Source organism: Zonotrichia leucophrys, chromosome 4 (genome assembly GCF_028769735.1).
Source record: "Zonotrichia leucophrys gambelii isolate GWCS_2022_RI chromosome 4, RI_Zleu_2.0, whole genome shotgun sequence".
Classification (NCBI taxonomy): Eukaryota; Metazoa; Chordata; class Aves; order Passeriformes; family Passerellidae; genus Zonotrichia; species Zonotrichia leucophrys.
Window position 1 is genome coordinate 55,310,801 of NC_088173.1, and position 20,086 is coordinate 55,330,886.

The 20,086-nt window shown below is 38.6% G+C and overlaps 1 protein-coding gene across 2 annotated transcripts in view; it reads right to left on the reverse strand.

The window, feature by feature from the left end:
- The window catches only part of SLC2A9 (solute carrier family 2 member 9), a 77,419-nt gene that overhangs the window by 35,381 nt on the left and 21,952 nt on the right, over positions 1 to 20,086 (reverse strand). For both annotated transcript variants that reach the window (XM_064711790.1, XM_064711789.1), the window contains 3 exons: positions 13,395 to 13,527; positions 4,569 to 4,756; positions 1,005 to 1,115 (listed from right to left, as the gene is read on the reverse strand). In XM_064711790.1, coding sequence (XP_064567860.1) covers positions 1,005 to 1,115; positions 4,569 to 4,756; positions 13,395 to 13,527 — 432 coding nt within the window. The remainder of the gene's footprint in view (positions 1 to 1,004; positions 1,116 to 4,568; positions 4,757 to 13,394; positions 13,528 to 20,086) is intronic.

A 20,086-nucleotide genomic window follows, 5' to 3' on the forward strand; every position in this document is an offset into this window, starting at 1 on the left:
GTCCTTATGTCCTAGACTATAAGAAAACATACCTGATAGCTGGATTTAATTTAACATTTTGTAGGTTACAGGCAGTTACTCTGCCACTGAAAAGGACCCTTTTTCCAAAACCATTATTCTGACATTTAAAAATGCTTGCTGCTATATTCAGTATTGTTCAGATGGAGTTGGTGCAGAATATATGAAGAAAAAATTCAAACAAAGAAAGGTCTGCTGGCTTGTTTGCAGCTTTCCATTCCAAAGACTTTTCTTATCTATTGCAGTACAAACATAAATGTATATAAATATGTAAATAAATTCCTTTAGCAATTAATGGTGTAATCACCTACTGGAACTTGAAGTTTTAGTTTGCTCATTTAGTGTATTTTTTTCCTAGTCTTTTCCTGTACATAGATGAGTTTGTCTGGAGCAAAGGACCTGCTCTGTAGCCCATGGGTTAGGAAAGGATGCCTGTTTGTGCTGAGTGAGCAGCAGAACTGACACCACATGGGACTCCCTTGTTCCAGCAGGGTGGCTTCACTGTTCCACCTCCCTGGGTGGCTGTTCCTGCCAGCCACACTGAACAGCTGCAGCTGTGCTGTGCCTGAGCCCTCTCCAAACAGCTCCACAGCTGCCCAGCAGGGTCATGAGAAGACTGAGATGTGAATAAACCTCTGGCAGGTAATGTTGTTCTACCAGGTGAACTAATTTATGAGTCATCACTAAATATACTTTGGCCCTTGCTGTTTCTGCCTTCTTCCTCTTCACACATACAGAGCATTGCAAGACATACCAACTTTTTCTGTTCCTTTTATGAATCTAAAATTAAAGAACACCTTAAAAAAATATTCCAAGAAAACTATTTGGTTTAGGATTAAAATTAGAAATAATATTTTTAATTGCATTATCAACCATTACACTTAATCAACACACTATTCTTTTTATATTTTTGGCTGTATAGGAAAATAAAATCTAATAATATTAAAATATCAAGCATGCTAATGTATTTTCATAACCATACTTACAGAGAAAACAGCAGCCAGAGTCTCAACACCACCAGTACTTAGTGTAACATAAGGGATTGTTTCACGATTGATCCCAGATTCACTAAAGATGTTGTTTGTGTAGTACCAGATCTGCATCAGAGAGAATAAAATGAATTATTAATCATTACAGGTTGAACTACAATATATTGGTATTCAGTCCAACCATTCAATCTGCTTGAGGTGGGACTTGTTAAAACTCTGAGCACTCCCAAGTCACCGAGGGCTGAACAGGACGACAGACATAGGGAAAGTGCAAATTCCAGGTGGATTAGGCACAGTGCTGCTGTAGTTCTACTTGCAGACCCAGGCAGAATTGCAAACAGCTTCAACTCAATTTAGCTTAATTCACTTTAGGAGTAAATCAAAGAAACTCACTTTATGCTCACAACAGGATACAAACAGGTTTCATGCGGCTTACAAAGCAGGTTTGTGTAGCTTTATGGAACACTTCAATAGGATGCAACAACAGAGGAGAGAACAGGAAAGAGATGTTGTGAGGCATTGAAGAAGCTGCTCATTTTTTGGACAGAAGGAGTGAGGTGCTATTTCTGCTTTAACCTTACTGGAGTGTGGATAGCTGCAGTCAAGCCATCCCCCCAATCTCTCTCTATTATCCACAGAAAGAAAAGATACTTTTAAGATTCGAGTTGCTTGGGGAAAAGTAATATGCTGTTTTAATCAGAGGCTTGAAGTAGCTGTCACTAAAGGATAGAAATACAGGTTGTATGACTTAGAGGAAGTCAGTCATATTTAGTCATTAAAACCATATTCAGGCAGAGAATATATAGTGGCAACATTCTAAAATACTGAGTCTGGTAAGCATCAGGGTCTCATTCACATCAACTTCCCACTTTGGGAAAGAGTCCCTTAGAGCAGTATGTCATACAGTGTATTATACCTCAATATGAAAAAGTATAACGTTCACCAGTGAAACTTCACCCTAGTTTTGTAACTTATTTAGAACTGAGATAAAATGGTGGAGGATAAATAAGCTTATTATGGTTTATATGTGTCAGGTAAATGTTAACAGAGTAGAAGAGAAGAATAGGAAATAATTTATGTAAATTTAGGTCAGGCTGTCTGGTATTTTGTTCTAATTGAAAACATTAACATGATTGGAGCTTCACCATGATTTCTGTTCCATGTTGAAATAAACAAATGTAGTGTTTTAAGTAAAACATATTTTTTGATCTTAAGTAAAATCCTTAAAAAGAAGCAAGTGTTCTCAGGTACCAGCAGGATGATTACACAAATCTGCCAGTTGGCAATTTCCCTGGAGAACGACCTGAGATTGTCGCCCGAAGGAATCCCAGCTTTCCATATGCCCTGTCCAGATGGTAGTTGTGGAAAAGACCAGACTGACTAACAGAGCACTACAGACAAAGCAAATGAGTTATAAGGAGCCTTCCCTGCCAGCAAAACCTGGCTGGTGCTGGCTCACACCCAGCAGGTTGGTTCAGAGGCACTCAGGAAAACCAAGACCCGGGTTCACCAGTATCTGTCACACCTGGACCTGTCCTCTCATCTTCAAGCTTTGGATGACTCGAGCAGCATCAGCCAGGAAAGCCAAGTGGTCCAGCTATTTCTCTTGACCTCTCAATTTTCTTGGTTTTACTATTAACTGTTACTAACAACTGTTTAAATAATCCATTTCAGAACAAAATTTTTGTGTGAATAATTTTTTTTCATGTTTGATGACATTGCATGAGAGGAGAAACGGAGTAATAATAATAAGGAAGGCTTGAAATAGCCAACTCAACACATAGGTTCCCTGACAAAGAAAGTTTTTCTGAGACATATTTTCAGAAAGTGACCATCCAATGACACTTTTAAGTAACTCTGGCATCCCTTTTGGACTGGAGATGCCTGACTATCTACCCACATCCTCACTGAAGCCATGAGAGTGTGATTTCATTCTGCCACAGAGTACTGGACAATTTCCATCAACTAGTAAGTATCCTCAAAATCACAAAACTCCTTCGTTTCTTCTGAAAATTTAGCTGTGATCTTTTCTTATAGGCAATGTGCTCCATTGAACAGTCTGTTTACTACTATAAGTGTCATTTTTTCTCCATTATGTGCTGATAAATCTTAAAAAGACTGGATGACAAGATAATTCTGGGGCTTTTTTCCTCAAAAATCTATCCACAATGAGGAATAAAATAACCTGCCATTAGCACTGAAATCCTACCATTAGAAGAAAACTCTACCTATACAAACATTATTGTAGTTTACCCCACAGGATGAAAAAACTCTTTTAATTTCCTCCTAGTATTTTCAAAAAGCTTTTAGATACCAGAGTTCCAATTGCATTAATCTTTTAAATAGTCTTAGACAAATTACTTTTATTTGGAGTCTTAAAGCTATAGAGATACCTGAGATAAGCTTGAGCTAATATTCACAGATACAAAACCACATAGATTTATTAGCCTTGGGGGGAATATTTAGCTGGAGTGTGGTGCAGAGCACAGTGAGAGTTCCTTGCATGAGCAAGAATATTGCTCATATATAAATAAGCAAGTAATGCATTTGAACTATGACAAAAAACCCCTTCCCTTTGAGGTGCTTCATGAGAAAATTTGTTTTGTGCAGCATAAAGCATCTAAGCCAGAGGCCGCAAGCTGCAGCAAGGATAATTCTGGCTGGATATAAAGAACACACTTTTCACAGTGTAAGTGGTGTAAACACCTGGCAGAGGTTGCCCAGGAGGGTTATGACTCTTGACCCTTGAATATGTTTCAAACACAACTGCACAAGGCCCTCAGTGGCCTGAGACAATCCTGAAGTCATTTCTGCTCTAACTAAGGGCTTGGACCAGTTGGAGGGATCTTCTGGCCTTAACTGTCCTGTGACCTTCTCATATAGGCTCAGATAGGTGCTGAAGGAGACTTCTGATATCCATTGGCCTCAGACACATTAATGGCCAATAGGATTCACTGTTTTATGTCTTTTCCCTCTTTTGCTTCACTTTCCAGGATAGGAATATTATAGAAGAAGAATATTATATTATATTATATTATATTATATTATATTATATTATATTGTATTGTATTATATTATATTATATTATATTATATTATATTATATAATATAGAAGCAACAACAACAAAAAAAACCAAAACAAAAACAAATATGCAGTGAAACCTTTTAAAATCCCTTATAGGAAGTTTTGATGACTTCTGTAAGTACTGAACTGAATGAATCCAAGCTGAAATGTCTACTGCAAAAACTCTGAATAAGCATAGGGCATGTTCAGAAACAGAGAATCTGAGCATCAGAAGTGAAAGCTGCATCCTCTTCCTTTGCTGATCTTTTCTACCTTTCCATGTATTCCTTCAAAGTTAACACAACATGGCTTTCCTCAAACATTTTTTGTTTTACGAGCCCCCAGGCAATACAGATCTCTGGATCTTCCCACACACTGCTGTCACAGAGTCACTGCTAGAGGGAATTCACAGAGGTTGGTAAATAGTGTAATCCAAAGCTCGTTATAAGGGAAGGGGGCTCCCCAGGAGGTGCCATGGCCCGAGGCAGGACACTTACAGCATTCAGCCCACAGAGCTGGTAGCAGCCCATGGTGACGACCACGGTCAGGATCTGCCATCGCACCGCGCGCGTGCGCAGCAGCTGAAGCACCGACACCAGCTTGGTGTTCCTCTGAGCCCGAGACTCTGCCAAGACTTCCTCTATCTCCTGAGACACATCACCTTTCCCAAGGAATCTCTGAAAGGCTGCAAAGACAGGACATGTACTTTAGGCCAGACACTTGGCATTGTGTGCATTTATAACTGTCTTGCTTCTTTAAAATGGAAATATTTGGCACAAACATGAGGCATACATGGGCTACAACTCAATTATTCTTCTGCCAACAATATCATTCTGCTCCAGATGTGATCTGGTTCATCCCTGCTATTGGGCTCAAAAACTGAAACACAACCATAAATTGTCTCCCTATGAGATCTCTCTTATGTTATTTCATATATAATACAGCCTAAGGTCCAGTGAAGAGTAAAAACCCTGTGTGACTTGAAAATATTACCAGAGTGCCTCTGAACACTATTTGACTTGACTTTTGCAGCCTAACAGTATAGCTGTTCATTGTTGGAGATACATTGGATAGAGAAGTAGTAAGATGTAAAAATACATATAAGTCTGGTAAACCAAGAAAAGGCAGACATTAGAAAGGAATAGCTACTACTCTTCATATTTCCTCTTGTTTTTACTAGCATATAGACAAGAAATCACTTTGTCAAGGTAATTAATACTAGAAATAATTACCCAGAGCAGTTCAAGGCTTTATATTTATCAATGCTGGAGTCATGGGAACAAATTTACATGGCCAATGTAAGCAACCAACCAACCTCATCTCCCCAGAAACACACCACACCATTTTGTATTGCTCACTGATAGCTTCCTGAAATATCCCTCCACTAATAATACAGGCTTTACACCTCCCACCTCCTTCAAGACAGAGATACCTCCAACTGGATGTGATGTGTCTCCACCAACCTTGTTTGACAGATGCTGTCTATGCAGTCATAGATACTTTTGTCTCAATCTAATGAACACACCCCAGGGGCTGGCATTTTAAGAGATGTTTAAAATGCTCATCATCTCAGAGTCACTGCAGAGAAACAATGACATTACAAACACCCCTGCAACAAGGCTTTGCGACCCAGTAGGATGCTAACATGCAAAACAATCCTTTACACAGCAGGTCACTTGAAATTGTAATTTTTATTAAATGAATAAGTTCATTTAGTTCACCTAAGAGCAAAACCATTTTTTTTTTATCCACAGCTTTGCATAACACTGCCTATAAACAAGTGACCACATATTTCGGTATGTTTAACACACCTTTGGATCATAAACATCACTTAGATGGTCAAGAAAATTAGAGATACTGAACAGTCATGGTTAATACATCCAGACTTTATTTTGATTTTGAAGTTGCAAAATTTTATCTTTACCCAGGTGAAAAGGGCAATTTGTGACATTTCATTGCTGTGACGGATCAGTCGCACAAATGAACTGGTGGCCTCCCAGTGAATGCACAAGGCTGCACATTCTGCCTTCTCCTGGTCTGGCAGTGGAGGGAGCTAACCTGAGCTCTGGGCCAAGCTTTTCTGAGGCACTCAGCACTACTAATGAATTTTAATGGGCCCCACCTGATTCTGCTTAACAGAGATGATGATTTTTTTAAGGCATGAACGACCTCTGGATGTTGAATCAATTCATAACATTCATATATTCTGATAACCAGTTTCCCTCTTGTGAGATGAGAGGTCAGAATTTTTAAATCTCCCAGTAAAAGCAATTTCACTTATCTTTTCACACAGGCTGTACAATCAGAAATGAATTAACAAATTGAGACCTCAGAACTAAAATTAAGCTGCTCAGGTTTGTCCTTGGTTTTTGCCCATTTTTAAATAAATAACACTCACTGTAACAAGTGTGATCTATTTAAAGACAATCATAAGAAATGTAAAATTAGAACAACGTGTGTCTACAGTGTGTTTAAGTCAATGTCTCATACTGAAATTTCACTTTCCTCAGTACTATTAGAGTGTTGATCGAGAAAAATTCAAGTAAAGATGAGAACAACCAGACATATATCACCATAGTCTTCCACAAAAGGATTCTCTCAGATTTTTAAGCATCTGGTGTAAATTAGGTCAGTGCACAGTCTTCTTTATTTTTCCCGTTCTTAAAATCCTCAGCATTACTTTAGGTCACACAAGTCAAAAACATAGGTGCAATCAAGTAAAAAGATAGCTATCTGTCTTTTTTGCACAAGAGAGTTTGCTGTATTTCTAGAGGGACAAGGAACTAAAAAACTGGAATTACCAAAATTGTCAAGTACAAGGCAGGAAAAACATAGACACCCGACTTCTTTTCTTTCCTTCACGGCATTAAGTAAAAAGATGTAAATGCCACTAGGCAATGGTGATGGGTATTAAAATTACCAACAAGTCAAGAAATACTAAGAAATTACTATGCTACCCATGCACAGTTTTGAATAGGCATCACCCAACCTTCTTGGAAAAACATTTTCCTGCTACTCAACATCTTTAATTTTCTTCCATTACGAGCTTTTCAGTACCATAAGAATCACAATTTTATATATAAATAATGTGGAAAGAAATTCTGCATTAGCAGAGAGATAGGGAAACTCAAAAGTCTCTCAATGTGTGATGTTCAATTTATTAGTTTTACAGTCTAAACCCTGGCATTGCTGGCACTGAGAAGCACAGAAGTCATTCCTCTCCTCGCTGCAATGACTCATTTCCCTCCGTGACTGGCTGCCTCTCTCTGTAGGGAAGCTTTATTTTCATGTAACACTTAAAACATCTAAGGAGTTGCAGCTCTGGAAACTTTTAAAAATTTCCAGATTCCTATTTAATTCCTTTGGATCAGAAGGTTTTAGAAGCTCAGCCTCCAAAAGCTGGAATACTGCCTTCATAAAATAGGAAAAGAACTGGATGGTTCCAGTCAAAGGGAAAGAAGTCAGGAAGCCCTTCCATTTACTCCACCAGTTTTTATTCATCTCACCTAAGTGAAGGTGAAACACCTGAAAAAGGTTCAAATATCTGGAAAAAAAGTCCATTGGTACCATCTCTGAAACAAATCAGGCCTTTAAATTAACTGAAGAGGGGCACTCAACATCTCAGCAACATAGGGAATTACTAATTCTTTTTCCACTATAGTACTTCCAGGACTTGGCAAAGAAAGCAGTTATTATCAACAGAATTAGCACATGAATTTTGAAATGAAATTTTAAAAGATCAAAATGCTATTGAGTGGTTTACAGTATAAAGCCAGCACCAGGCAAAGGGGGGCAGAAAAAGAGAGAAGTAGTCAAAGTTTGTTTGGGCTTATTATTTGAAAAGAAATGGAAAAAAACTAAAATAAGTTGCTGGAGTGTTATTGTCATCTGTTTCCCATGGACACATTTGCTCCCCTGATGATCAATTATATTAAATCCAGTGTCACCCTGTTTCACATATCTTTGTCTAAGTTCTGCTTAAACAGCATCTTATTTGGCCACTGTTGAAGATAGATAGTAGAAATTTCCCTGTAATAACTCCATGTTACCACAGAAATAATTCACAACATGAACTAACAGTTATTTCATATAAACTAATGTTATTAGTGTTGTGGTGTGTTTAAACTTTCAGGTCCCTTTCCCAGGTGTACCAATACCCTCTTCCCCTCCCCCCCTCGTCCCTTGCTAAGTGAGTCCTGTCAATCAGGCTTAACATTCCAACAAGGAGTCGTGTGGTTGGTCAAGTTCAAAGGATGCCCCTCAGGGGTCATTGGCCTGTCTAGCTGTCATTCTCCCCTGAGACCCTGCCCCTCCCACCTGGTTGGTGGCTCACCTGTCCCCTCCTCCTGCCCCGGGAGCTTAAAAGGTGAATCAGGCCATGCAGCCAGCATTCTGTTGGAGCTGTTCCTAAGATTCAGGCCTCTGTAACCATGGAATAAACCTCTGGATATAACCCTCCAGCAGAATCCTCTCCTTTTTTCTCTTCACCATCGCCTGAAGCTTTCCTCCTGAGGTAAATGGAGTTCCTAACAAGCCTGGACTTGTTTAGTGCCCAGCTGCAACCACCAGCAAGCTAAAGGTGTCTCTGGGGTGATACATCACACCTCCCGCCTTTGGCCTAGCAGCAAGGGTCAGACTGGCCCAGGCACAATCTAACTGGTAATATTGGGATTCATATTCCAATAATTAGAGTACTGAATATCCAGAAGAATAACTCAGGTATATCTTCCTAGAAGAGATATAAGTATAATCTTCCTAGAAGAGATATAAGTATAATAATGCTATTTAAATCTAGAAAAATATAGATTGCCTACAAGCATGCAGCATAGCAAAATTTAAGAGAAAAAAATCTCAGAAAATATAACTACAGACAAATCACTTCAGGCTTTTTGCATATGTCACCTCCCTCTTCTTCTAAGTAAAGACTACAGAGATCTTTTTTGAATTATTATCCAGTTAAATATTACATTTTTGCCGGCTTGTATTTGTGGTTTTACACACATCAATAGGCCTGTTCAGGTTCACCTGAAACTAGCCAATATGTACTAGTAAAACAAAACATATACATGCCACCCTAAAATAACACAAGAATTGGTAAACAGAGTTATATTAAAGGTCCAATGGCATAATACCCTTTCTAAAAGACAGGAGGCTTAAGAAAAGTTTAAAAACAAATCAGACCCACCACAATCACTCCAGCTTTTGGCAGGTAAAAGTCTGAGGTGAAGCCATCATCAAAAGCCAGCAAGTGTAGTAGTCATGGCTGTCTCTTCCTTTCCAGTAAGAACAGTTTCTAATCCTTACAGACATACAAAACCCACAGAGAAACAAAAATAAATAATATGTGTGCTTGTTATCAGTCATAACAACCAATTTAATCACTGGATTTGCAGCCACTTGTTCCTGCTGTTAAAGTTTGGGTTTAACACCTCTCCAGTCCATGTGGGCCCCCTGAAGGACTTAGTAAAAAATTGGCTGCCTGCTTTTTTAAATCAGGAGTGGCCTTGCTCTTTTGTCACATGAAAAGATATCAACCCAAATCCATCTTTCTAAAAATTTAAATCCATGCTTCTCATTATACCTATTGTAATGCTTTTTTCATAACCATGGGACTTTTAATGTATGACTGAACATACTGGATGAACAGATTTTGTATGTCACCAACAGATGTTGCTGTGACATTTTATCCAAGTTGTTTGACCCTTAAGACATAACAATATTCTTTTCTCTGGCAAGCTGGGATACCAGCTGAATTATTGATTTACGTGACCTGCTACTGTGGCTGCATAGAAAATGCAAGATTCCTCTCTGTAAGAGTGCACTTCAAAAAAGACACCTCAACTCTCCAACTGCAAGTATTAATAACCCATGTTTTTAGTTGTAGCAAATGTTCCATTTTATCACTACTACTGATTTTATTTATTTTACATCGTTGTGATACTCACAGATCAGGGGTGCACTTGGCATACAACTAATAGACAGCCAGTGTGAAATCCCTGTCTTAACTATCCTAGAACTTGGATGGTAAACTGATGCAATTATAGCAGCAGGTTTTTCATTTTCTTCCTGTTTCTATCGCTGTCACTTTTCATTTCCACAATCTCCTTCCAAAATCCTTCTCTTCAACCACTTGAATATCCATTTCTCTTCTGCTGTCTGGCCTTGATTGAGAAGAAGGATCACACCAGTTAAATGCTAGGCAATTTCTTACCTTCTATTGTTATCAAATGAGAAGAATATTAGATATGGGACCTGGGAGAGGAGCTGGGGTGGTTCTGCCCTTGCTTCATTACCAGATTTTTCTTCTTGAACAAAGCAGGTTTACAGATTATGCTGCTGTTCCAGTGGACAGTTCTCTCCCCAAAACACATGGATCAGTTCTCCCATGCTCAGCAGTGAGAGACAGGAATATGAGAGATAGTTCAGATCCTTTGGGTCTCAGGGAGTAGGACATAGGTTGGTGACATGCAGGAAGATGAGCCAAGCTCATCTGTCAGTGCTGCTTTTGGCGGCAGAGAGCAGCAGGTCAGACACGGTGTCCGTGTGTCGGCTCAGCCGCACATCACGCACACGGCTGGAAAGGGGAAAGCAGGGCACTGGGTAAAGCCCAGCTAATGGGGCTCAGGAGACCTCACTATCTGAGGAATCGCTGCCCCTGTGCCCCAAAGAGTAGCTTCTCTCATGGTGCTGTGGCTTAGGCTTGCACAGGATGCCTCTCTAACCCTCCACCCTCATCCCTCCATTTTTTCATTGTTCAGACATCATGTTTTGGTCCTTCCCCTTCTCTCATCTCTTATTTGCCCCTTAAAGATATCTGCCACAAAAGAGATTGACACCACTCGTATTTTGGTAGGTAAAGGCTTGTTGCCTCCTGAGACAGAGAAGAAAAGGGGGGGATGAAAGCAGGGGCAAAACTTTGTGGAAACTCAATGACCTAAATTATCTCACTGGATTTTATTGCTCTATAACAATTAGGAAGATTAATGTTGTTGGCTCCATTTTAGGAGCTTTGACATACATGCATACTTTGGAGTATTTCATAAAGACTAACACAGTCATCTGTTTTAAATACAGCAGACCTTTTGAAAATAATAGTTTTATATTTCTCTGACAAGGTATAATCCACAGTGAAATATATATTTGCATGAATAGCCTTGATCCATTAAGGGAAAGAAAAGGGATTTAGTCAGTAGAAAGAGTTGCAATTTTCCAATATTAATATGCAGATTTAAGCTAAGAGGCAAATAATTTAAAAGCATTACTGTAGTCATCATTAAAAAGAAGAATTCTGCTTTGTCATTATATGACTTACAAGCAGAAGGGCATTTTAATAAATCACAACTCCTCCAGTCTTCTTAATACTTAGACTTTTCCTCCCCCATTTCTGCTGATAATGCGAATATCCAGATGATTTGTCTCGATTGTTGATTCACTCTCCTATTTTTTGAATTCCACTGTAGACCACAGTCCAAATGAGTTACACTGTGTAGTACAACATATCTCAGAATTGAGTCTTTTCTTATAGAATTAATAAAATCCAAAAGCATATATTCACATGCAGTGACTTTGAAAAGCTTTTTATATCAGCTGTCTCTTTTTTCTCTGAGTATCTAAATTTATAGTCCTTAGGGTGGCTCATGAAAGCCATCTTCTTTTAATCAGTAAACCAGTGGCTAAAGCTCATTTCCCCAGGCAACTGTTCTCCTCATGCTTTCTACTCCAAAACCTACCTCCAATGCCTCTGGATTAGATTTCAAATTATTTCCAGAACACGTATGCTGAAAACATCCCAGAGTGCAGTTGGCACATTACCAAGCAACAGTAAATGGTGTGAATTTCAAGGCAGGTGGTGTTAATTTACTGCCATGCTTTCTAATTTTTCAACTCTACCTATGAGAGGTCCAGTTTCACTGTCAGTGCTGAGGTCTCCAGGTGGTGTAGCAGGATTTTCAATGGTTCCTCATAGCAAGTGTAACATTATGCAATTGCATTGCAGATGCAGAGCCTTTGCCAGCCATAGCTCCGGAAATATATCTACAGTTTTATCAGGCAGAAATGAGCCAGTTTAAACTTGGCACCCAAAAGCCAAATTTCTTCCCTGCCCAGCCATGGTGCTGCAGAAGTTTCCACCTAACAGCCAACCTGAGCCAGGTCCTGCTCTGAGCACCACTGGCAGGGCAGCCCTTTCCTTGGAAAAGCTGCTCTCTGCCTCCTCAAAACTCTGCTGGCTCCTTAAGAACACTTTCCAAAACCTTGTTGCTTTTGTGCTCTTTTTTTTGTTTTTAAGCAATGAACTGTATGTCTGAGGTTCCAACCTTTATAGAATTCTTCGTTCAACACCAAATTGAGACAGCATGGGAGTCTCTTCATTAGTATGCTATTGCTTTTTCAGAGGCTCTTCAGAATAAGAAAGGCCAATTGTTAGTTTCAAAATAAAAGAAACTAGATGGAGTTGCATTAATTTTATGCTAAAAGGTTATTACATTTGTATTTCAGGTGTTGATACACACTTTATAAGTTTTTGCAAGCAACTAGTTCATGACTAAAAATGTTAAGGGTCATATTCAAACAAAGTTTTTAAGAATAATTTGTAAAGCACTTATGTTTGGTATTTTGGTATTATAATCAGACTCTTTTTTTATAGACTCCTGTTTTTCATATGTTGTTATAATAAGCTAAACCAAACTTTTTAACATTCTCTCACCTGTATTGGGACCCTGGTAAATTTACTGGGGTGGGGAATGCAGCAACTGTGATCACAAAAGCAAATTATAGTTTTATATCTGGAACCTAAGGTAAGGACAAAATATTCTGTGTCTGCAAAGCTGAAGCAATATGGAAGCACTGGAATTTTTTAGTTAAACAGATGTATGGGGTTTTTATTTAGATCAACCAAGGGTATTGAGTTACAGAACACAGCAACTACTGGGGGAAAAAAAGCAGCAACAGAATCTGTGTTTTTACTAGACAAAGTGCAAAGACTGTAGATAAGGAAGGGTCACAATGACTGAAACCACCTTTTACTTTCAAATGAACCCTGCACAGAGCAGCTGGCACACAACAGCAGGATGATTTGGTTAGTTCTGTATCACTGTGTGTATAATGTTATATAAGTTACCTTGCTGGAGGATTTAATTTATAAAAACTTCAAAGCTACAGCTATATTTACGCATACGGAGACAAATGAAAAAGTGAGAAAAATTATTGTCAAGAGATTCTCTTCTATGAGGATATTCTGCTTCTAGTGTGGTACCAGAATCAGGTGTCTCCAGCCTGAATCCCAACAATAAACACCCTTTGCTGCAAAAAGGAACATATCCTACCTTTTTCTGCCTTGCTCCTGTTATGCTTTTCGAGTAGGAGGTACCGAGGGCTTTCGGGAAGAAAAGGCAGAATCACAACTTGTATCAACGATGGAACAATGATGGCTCCAAATAAGAAAGGCCACCGAGATTCCTGCAAATGGATGCAAACAGGAGTCAGTAATAGTCTCCCAAAGTGACACTTGGAAGAAAAATAGCTTTGATAGGAAACACTGTAATTTTTCATCATTCAAAGTATTGTGTCCACCACCAGAGTGATGTGTTCCTCCTAAGCTCAGTAAGTGGTTTGAGCACTTCCCTCTCAAATCACCTTACTCAAGGGCCAAGTCCCCAAAGCACTTTCCATTGTCAGTTTTTATTTTCCATTCTTTCATTTCTGCAAAGCCTAAAGTATGTTCTGCATGGTATGGGATGTAATCCATGTCTCAAACCTGAAACAGGGCCCAAGATAATCAACTGAATAAATCCCAGAAATAATCGGTGGGGTAACTCCTAATCAAACTTTTCACCTGTCCTTTTAGGTGAGAGGAGTGTTTTTAAAAAATTCTCCTGGGATGGGAAAACAACTTGAGAAAGTGTTTTTTCCAACAATTTAAAGCTTGAGGTAATTGGTCATCCTAAGAGCCTGCATTACCATGAAGGCTTCAAGACCCTATTTCTTAATTCCTTTTTTCTCTTTTTTTTTCCACTTGAGTGGAAAACTTTCTGTAATGTAGATGAACCAAAAGTGGTGAACATTGTTTATGGACAAACAAGCATGGATCTTATTTTAAAAACTAGAAAACTAAGGTTCTGTCTTTAAAACCAGTCAATAATTATATAATCAAGTGGGTACTGCTTTGTAAAGGATAACTTGGGAAAACAGGCAGTAAAACTTGTCACCTTCATTCCATATCTGCCTGGAATAATTTCCTGCAATATAAACCTCTTTGCTATGTACCATATAAAAAAATTATAGGGTGTTCTAATTTTTGACAGTACCTCCAGATAAAAATGTTACTCTTGGTCAGCCCATCATATTTTCTGAAGGTTCTTTTTCCACCATGTCAAGGACACTTCTTAAAGGAAAAAAAGTATTTTTTCTATACAGTTATTATCAGCATTCTTCCCTCTTACCTATGGAGATTTCCATTGAATAAACTTACACTCCTTTTAAAGTCTCCTATAGTGTATAGGAGACTTTCTATGTTGGTCACATTTATCTCGAATAACTCTTCTTGAAAGCATTATTTTGAAAAACTTATGAACAAGACTCTGAACTTACCCTCCACAAAAAATAGAAAACTGTGCTACTATAATGAAAAGACCTTTATTTTTGCCATATAACACACCAAGTTTCCTTTATTTCCTCTGTTAAAGATTTCTGTTATACTTCTTATCATGCTAACTTCCAAAACCTTAAGATAAACTCATAAATACTCAGAAATGCTCATAAATATGCTCCCACTTGCCATTTTGGCATGAATTGATCAGAAAGTCACTGAAGCCAGTGGAAACTTCTCCATCCATTTCAAAAGATTTCATGCCTATTCAACATTTTGGAGCGTGTGCCCTACTTGCTTTTCTCCTCATTTACATTATGCAATCTTAACTCCTTCCTCCCAGTACAGAAAAGAAATAATAGGAGTAATATAAGCTTAAAGGATCATCAAAATTGCTGGAAATCAGGTTGAACTAGACCGTGTAAAGAGAACTAAGAGAAGCAGGCAAAAGGAGGGTTTCATAACCCCTTTAAGAAGGAATAGAATAGGACATATAGAGGGACAGTGCTCAGAAGCAGTAATAAGCTAAAGGCAAAAGCCAGTGTAGGTGACTGAGAAGACACTTAAAGCACTTTACCTCAATTGTCAGCACTAAGAAGAAGCACACAGGCACTGCTAGGAGAAATGAAAACAACTACCTCCCATTTTATTTCAGGAAAAATTTAAACGAGCATGAAATGTTTTAATTACAGGGGACCTGATTTCATCACCCGCTCAGAATTGGTACAAATAACATGTCAAGATGGTAAAATTTTCATTTTAAACTGTCACATTATGGATATTTGCTTAGGCTGGAGCATGAAAAACCTGGCTTTGATGTATTTACAAAAGACAGTTAAACAGTAGAGCAAGTTTGACAACCACAGACTCATTCAAAGGTTGATGGAATAAAGTGCAAAGCTGCAGAGACGGAAGATTGGGTGGAAGGGAGGGAGATAAAGTATGGCATGGATTTATCAGCTGCAAATGAAACAAGATTATGGTGCGCTGAAATACAGTAAAGAAAATGTTGCCCTGTCAGAAAATCATCAGCTAAAATGCAAAAGATGGAACTTATTGTAACCATCAAAAGGTGGAAAAGAAAGTGGCATGGAGAAATGTCAACAGGCACTGCTGACAGCTGAACTATCCCTATCAAATTCAATAATCTATTTAAGCACCAGTGACATTTAGTATTCTCAGCAATTAGGAAGATTTTGATGAAATGTGAAGACACTCTCAACACAGACCAGGTAAACAATATACACATAAATATATTTTAAAGGGAGAACAGAATTGTTAACAAGACCATGCAACAGAGGTTGGGAAGAAGTGCTGTAGTGCCCTGGACATGGGCACCCATGGGCCAATTAAATATCCCAGTATGAGATGAATAACAGGAGTAAAGGAAATATGCAACTGTGACAGGCTTCACTCTCTTTGTTTCCCTCTAAATAATTTCACAGAAACAGAGAAACAGAATGGTTGGGAAGGGACCTCTAAGATCACCTTGTTCCAGTACTCTGCATGGGCAGGGACACCTTCTACTATCCCAGATTCCTCCAGAAACCCATCCAGCCTGGCCTTGAACACTTCCAGGGCTGGAGCATCCACAGTTTCTCAGGGCAGCCTGGTCCAGTGTCTCACCACTCTCATAGTGAAGGATTTCTTCCTAGCACCTGTGCTAAACCTCTCCTCTTTTAGTTTAATAAATAGATTTAATTATTTTTATCTCTTTATTTTAAAAGCATAATCTGGACATATCTGGACATATAATCTGGAGAATCTCCCATTCTCAACTCAGCCACAATTGCACAGTCAGAGTTCTCATTTGCTCTCTGCCCAGAGTTTGGGTTTCTGTGCTGTGGAGATCCCCATGTCCCGCTGAGCATCCTGACCCCAGCTGCTCCCAGGTAGGCTTCCCCCATCCTGTCTCCTGTCCATTCTAGAGCCAAGGGAAATGCTCACACCCCAAATACCTTCTCCTAGGCTCAGGCTGGACATGGGGTAGCACAGGGCACTCCCCAGCCCTGCTCTGCATCCCTGTGCAGCCACCATGCTGCCTCACAGCACTGTCAAGGGCTTGGCTACCTCTAATGCTTGAAATGAGCAGGAGGTGGTATCAAAATAAATACTCTTTTCCCCTTTTTAGCACTTAGTGCACAGGGTGATCTGTGATCTCAGTGAGCAAGTCTATTTACCAGTCACTATTAAATAATCACCATTTAAGTATTTATTCTGGAATTAATTCCTTGGGGATGGGGTTGTGATGAATTTACTACAGTGCTGAACAACTTATAAACAGAAATGACCTTTTTGTATAATGTTCTTCTGTAAAATGACATATTTTACCCATTTTGTATGTGGGGAACAAAGAGACAAAAGCCTCTGGCATCCAATGCAAGATGCTGAAAATATCCAGGAAATAGTGATTTGATAGTCTCTTCTTTTTCATTTTCTATAAAAAGCAGGAACACTTTTAAAATTTTAATTTTGCCAAATATAATCACACACAGAGACAGAAATAATTACATCTAGTCTAATTTTTAGATGCCCTGGAGCATCTTGCCTCAGCCTCCTGCTGCAGTTACAGGAGGATGCAGGTCTCTGTGATATTCTGTGTCACACCTGCCAGTGTCACAGGGACACCTAAGGTACCATAGGGCATCATGATGAAACTGTCTGCTCATATTCAAGCAATTCAATTTTGTCCTTTCTTGTACAGACTTCGCACAAAAATTGGATATCAGAAATATTCCATTTGCCCCCCCCCCAAAAAAAAAATTGTATCCTTGCTCAGAACAGACTGGGAAAATTTACTTAGGCATGCAAAGCCCAGAATACTGCACAAGTTCAGCATTTCTCTGTTAATCTGCTACCACACCACATAAAACACTCCTAAAAGTAAAGGACAACCACATTGGCCTGGGGCCAAGGACTGAAAAAGCACTGAGATGGAACTAATTTCTTAGCTTTAGAACTAACTTTTCTTCCTTTAGTCAAGGCTATGGCACAGTGGTGATGATAATGTGGCAGCTGAGAAAAGAGAACTTGGCATCTCAGGCTTCAGAGCAGCTGCTCAAGTATAAGGTGCAAAACAATTGCCTTCCTCTTCCCCTCCTTGCACCACTCCAAACACTGCTCTGCAACTTCCTCTGGCTGCAGGGGATGCTAATCTCACAGTTATAGCCCTGCTGGACACAATTTACTCTTTGCATGACCCTTTCTGTAACCCAATTTGCCAAAAAGAATTTCAATAACAGAGTTACAAATTGCTTACCTTCCTGTTTAAAACAGAGGCAACTCAGACAATATGTGTATTTCACCTCTGTTCTGTACCCAGATGTTTATTTTTACAGGTCCCTCCTATAGCTATAACTCTGACAAGAAGATTACTCAGGTATCAGTATCTTCCCAGGTAATAATCTGTACAGAAAATCACAGACTCAAGGCTGTACAAGTCTGTTATAAAATTCACAGAAATCAGAAGGAGATTTTTGTTACTGAGTAAATGGCCTTTGGATAAGAACTCAAAACAGCTTTGAAAGTGTCTGGTGTCTGAGTACCATGATTTTCTCTTCACTAAATGGCATGTTAGATCATGGAAGTATTGAGAGGGAGAATAAAGTATCTGTTATAAGTTCCCCAGATGGTTTTTTGTCCAGCTTTTTATTGGAGTAACAGCTAACTTTTCACTGCACACTTATATGCCATAATTTGTCCCCATTTATTTATCTCCAAGAACAGCAAAAATTTCAGAGAAAAAGCAATGGGAAATGGGAAGCTTTCACATGGGATTATTATCAGCAGCCAGCATATATATTTGAGCTTATTTAGGAAGAAATATTAGAGGTATGCTGGAGCTAGACAAAATTTCTGACAGAGCTTCCTTTCAGTGATGCATTTAGACTCAGGTTAGCATCCATAAATAACAAAATATAAAAATAGTAAATTAAAATAATTGAGTACGATAAGACTCAGCTTTTTAAACATGAGAAGGTACAATAATTCTGAGGCCCTTGGGTACCTCAGATGTCCCTGTGGGACTGGCAGATGCAGCACATAGAAATCCAGAGACCTGCATCCTTTTGGGACTGTAGTGGGAGATGAAGAGAAGTGCTCCAGGGCCTCTAGAAATTGCGTTGGATGCAAATGTTTTTTTATTTGATTATATTTTGCCAAAGTGAAGTTATGAGTTAGACTAAGGTATATTAAGGTTAAGAGAAAAATAAACATAAAAGCACCCAAAGCACATTTGCTGTTTCAAAAACAATGGAAATTATTGAATATTTCATCTTAACATTTTTTTACTGACAAAAAAAGTTGGTTTGGATTTTAAAAAATCAAAACCAAATTATTTTAACTTGACATTTACTTCAAGTTTAAAAAAATCCCTCAAAATACTAATCAATAATATACTTCCCATTTTTTTTCTTTTGCCAGTAGTTTCAAAAGCAAAGCACTCAAGAGTAGAAAACACACCCTCCTACTCCATATGATGACTGCATTCTATCCTACAGTGTTTGACCAATCTACCATGGCATTAATACCAAATTTGTAGAGGATAAATTTACATATTAGGACATGAATTTGCAATAATAGATAGTTTTACAATGTATAATAGAAACTAAAACTGAAATGTTAACCTTGAAGGTTAAGAACCTTCAAAAATGTTTAAGTGGTGGTTTTCTCCCCAGTGTGTGAAACACACTTGGAAGGAAGTCACAGGTGAAAACGATTTAGATTTATTGTTTAATAACAGATTTGTACATATTATCAAATACTCAAGCACTAAGGAAACAGGAAAATCTGAAATATTCATCTGCTCCTAAACATTTGAAGCAGAGTCCAACTTACACAAGGTAAGTTGTGTTTAATAGACAGGCACTATTATTATTGGGTCAGCTACAATAGGTGAAAAAACTCACCTTTTAAAGTCTGATCAAGTATCAGAATGTCATATTTTAAATATCAGTATAAACAATGCTCTAAGTTTAGTTACATAGGCTAACTATGTTTCAGTGGATAAGGAGAAAATTGTAAACAACTGCTGTCAGCCTCCCTGGTGTTTTGATGTCTTTCTTTCCTTCACATCTTTTGAAGGATATCTTTCCAGGAAAGCTTGTCTACTGCTTTTCCAACTGACCTAATTAAGCAGGGAACAGCTACATAGAAATCTTCTCAAGAGTCAGGTGAGCACTGTTTCACTCTCTATGAGCAGCAGTCCTCACTGATGATCAACTCTTATCCCAACATTAGATGCTCTGTAATTAAGTATTTTGTTCATTGTAGAGTGTAAATTATATATCTATCGCCATAGTGCTCTTATTTCCATAACCACATTTCCACTTTCAGACAACTCCTCTCTTGTAAGATGTTCTCCTTCCCAAATGCAAAACTGCAACATTTCAATATTACAAATGGCCCATCAGCCATATGTTGTTACAACTT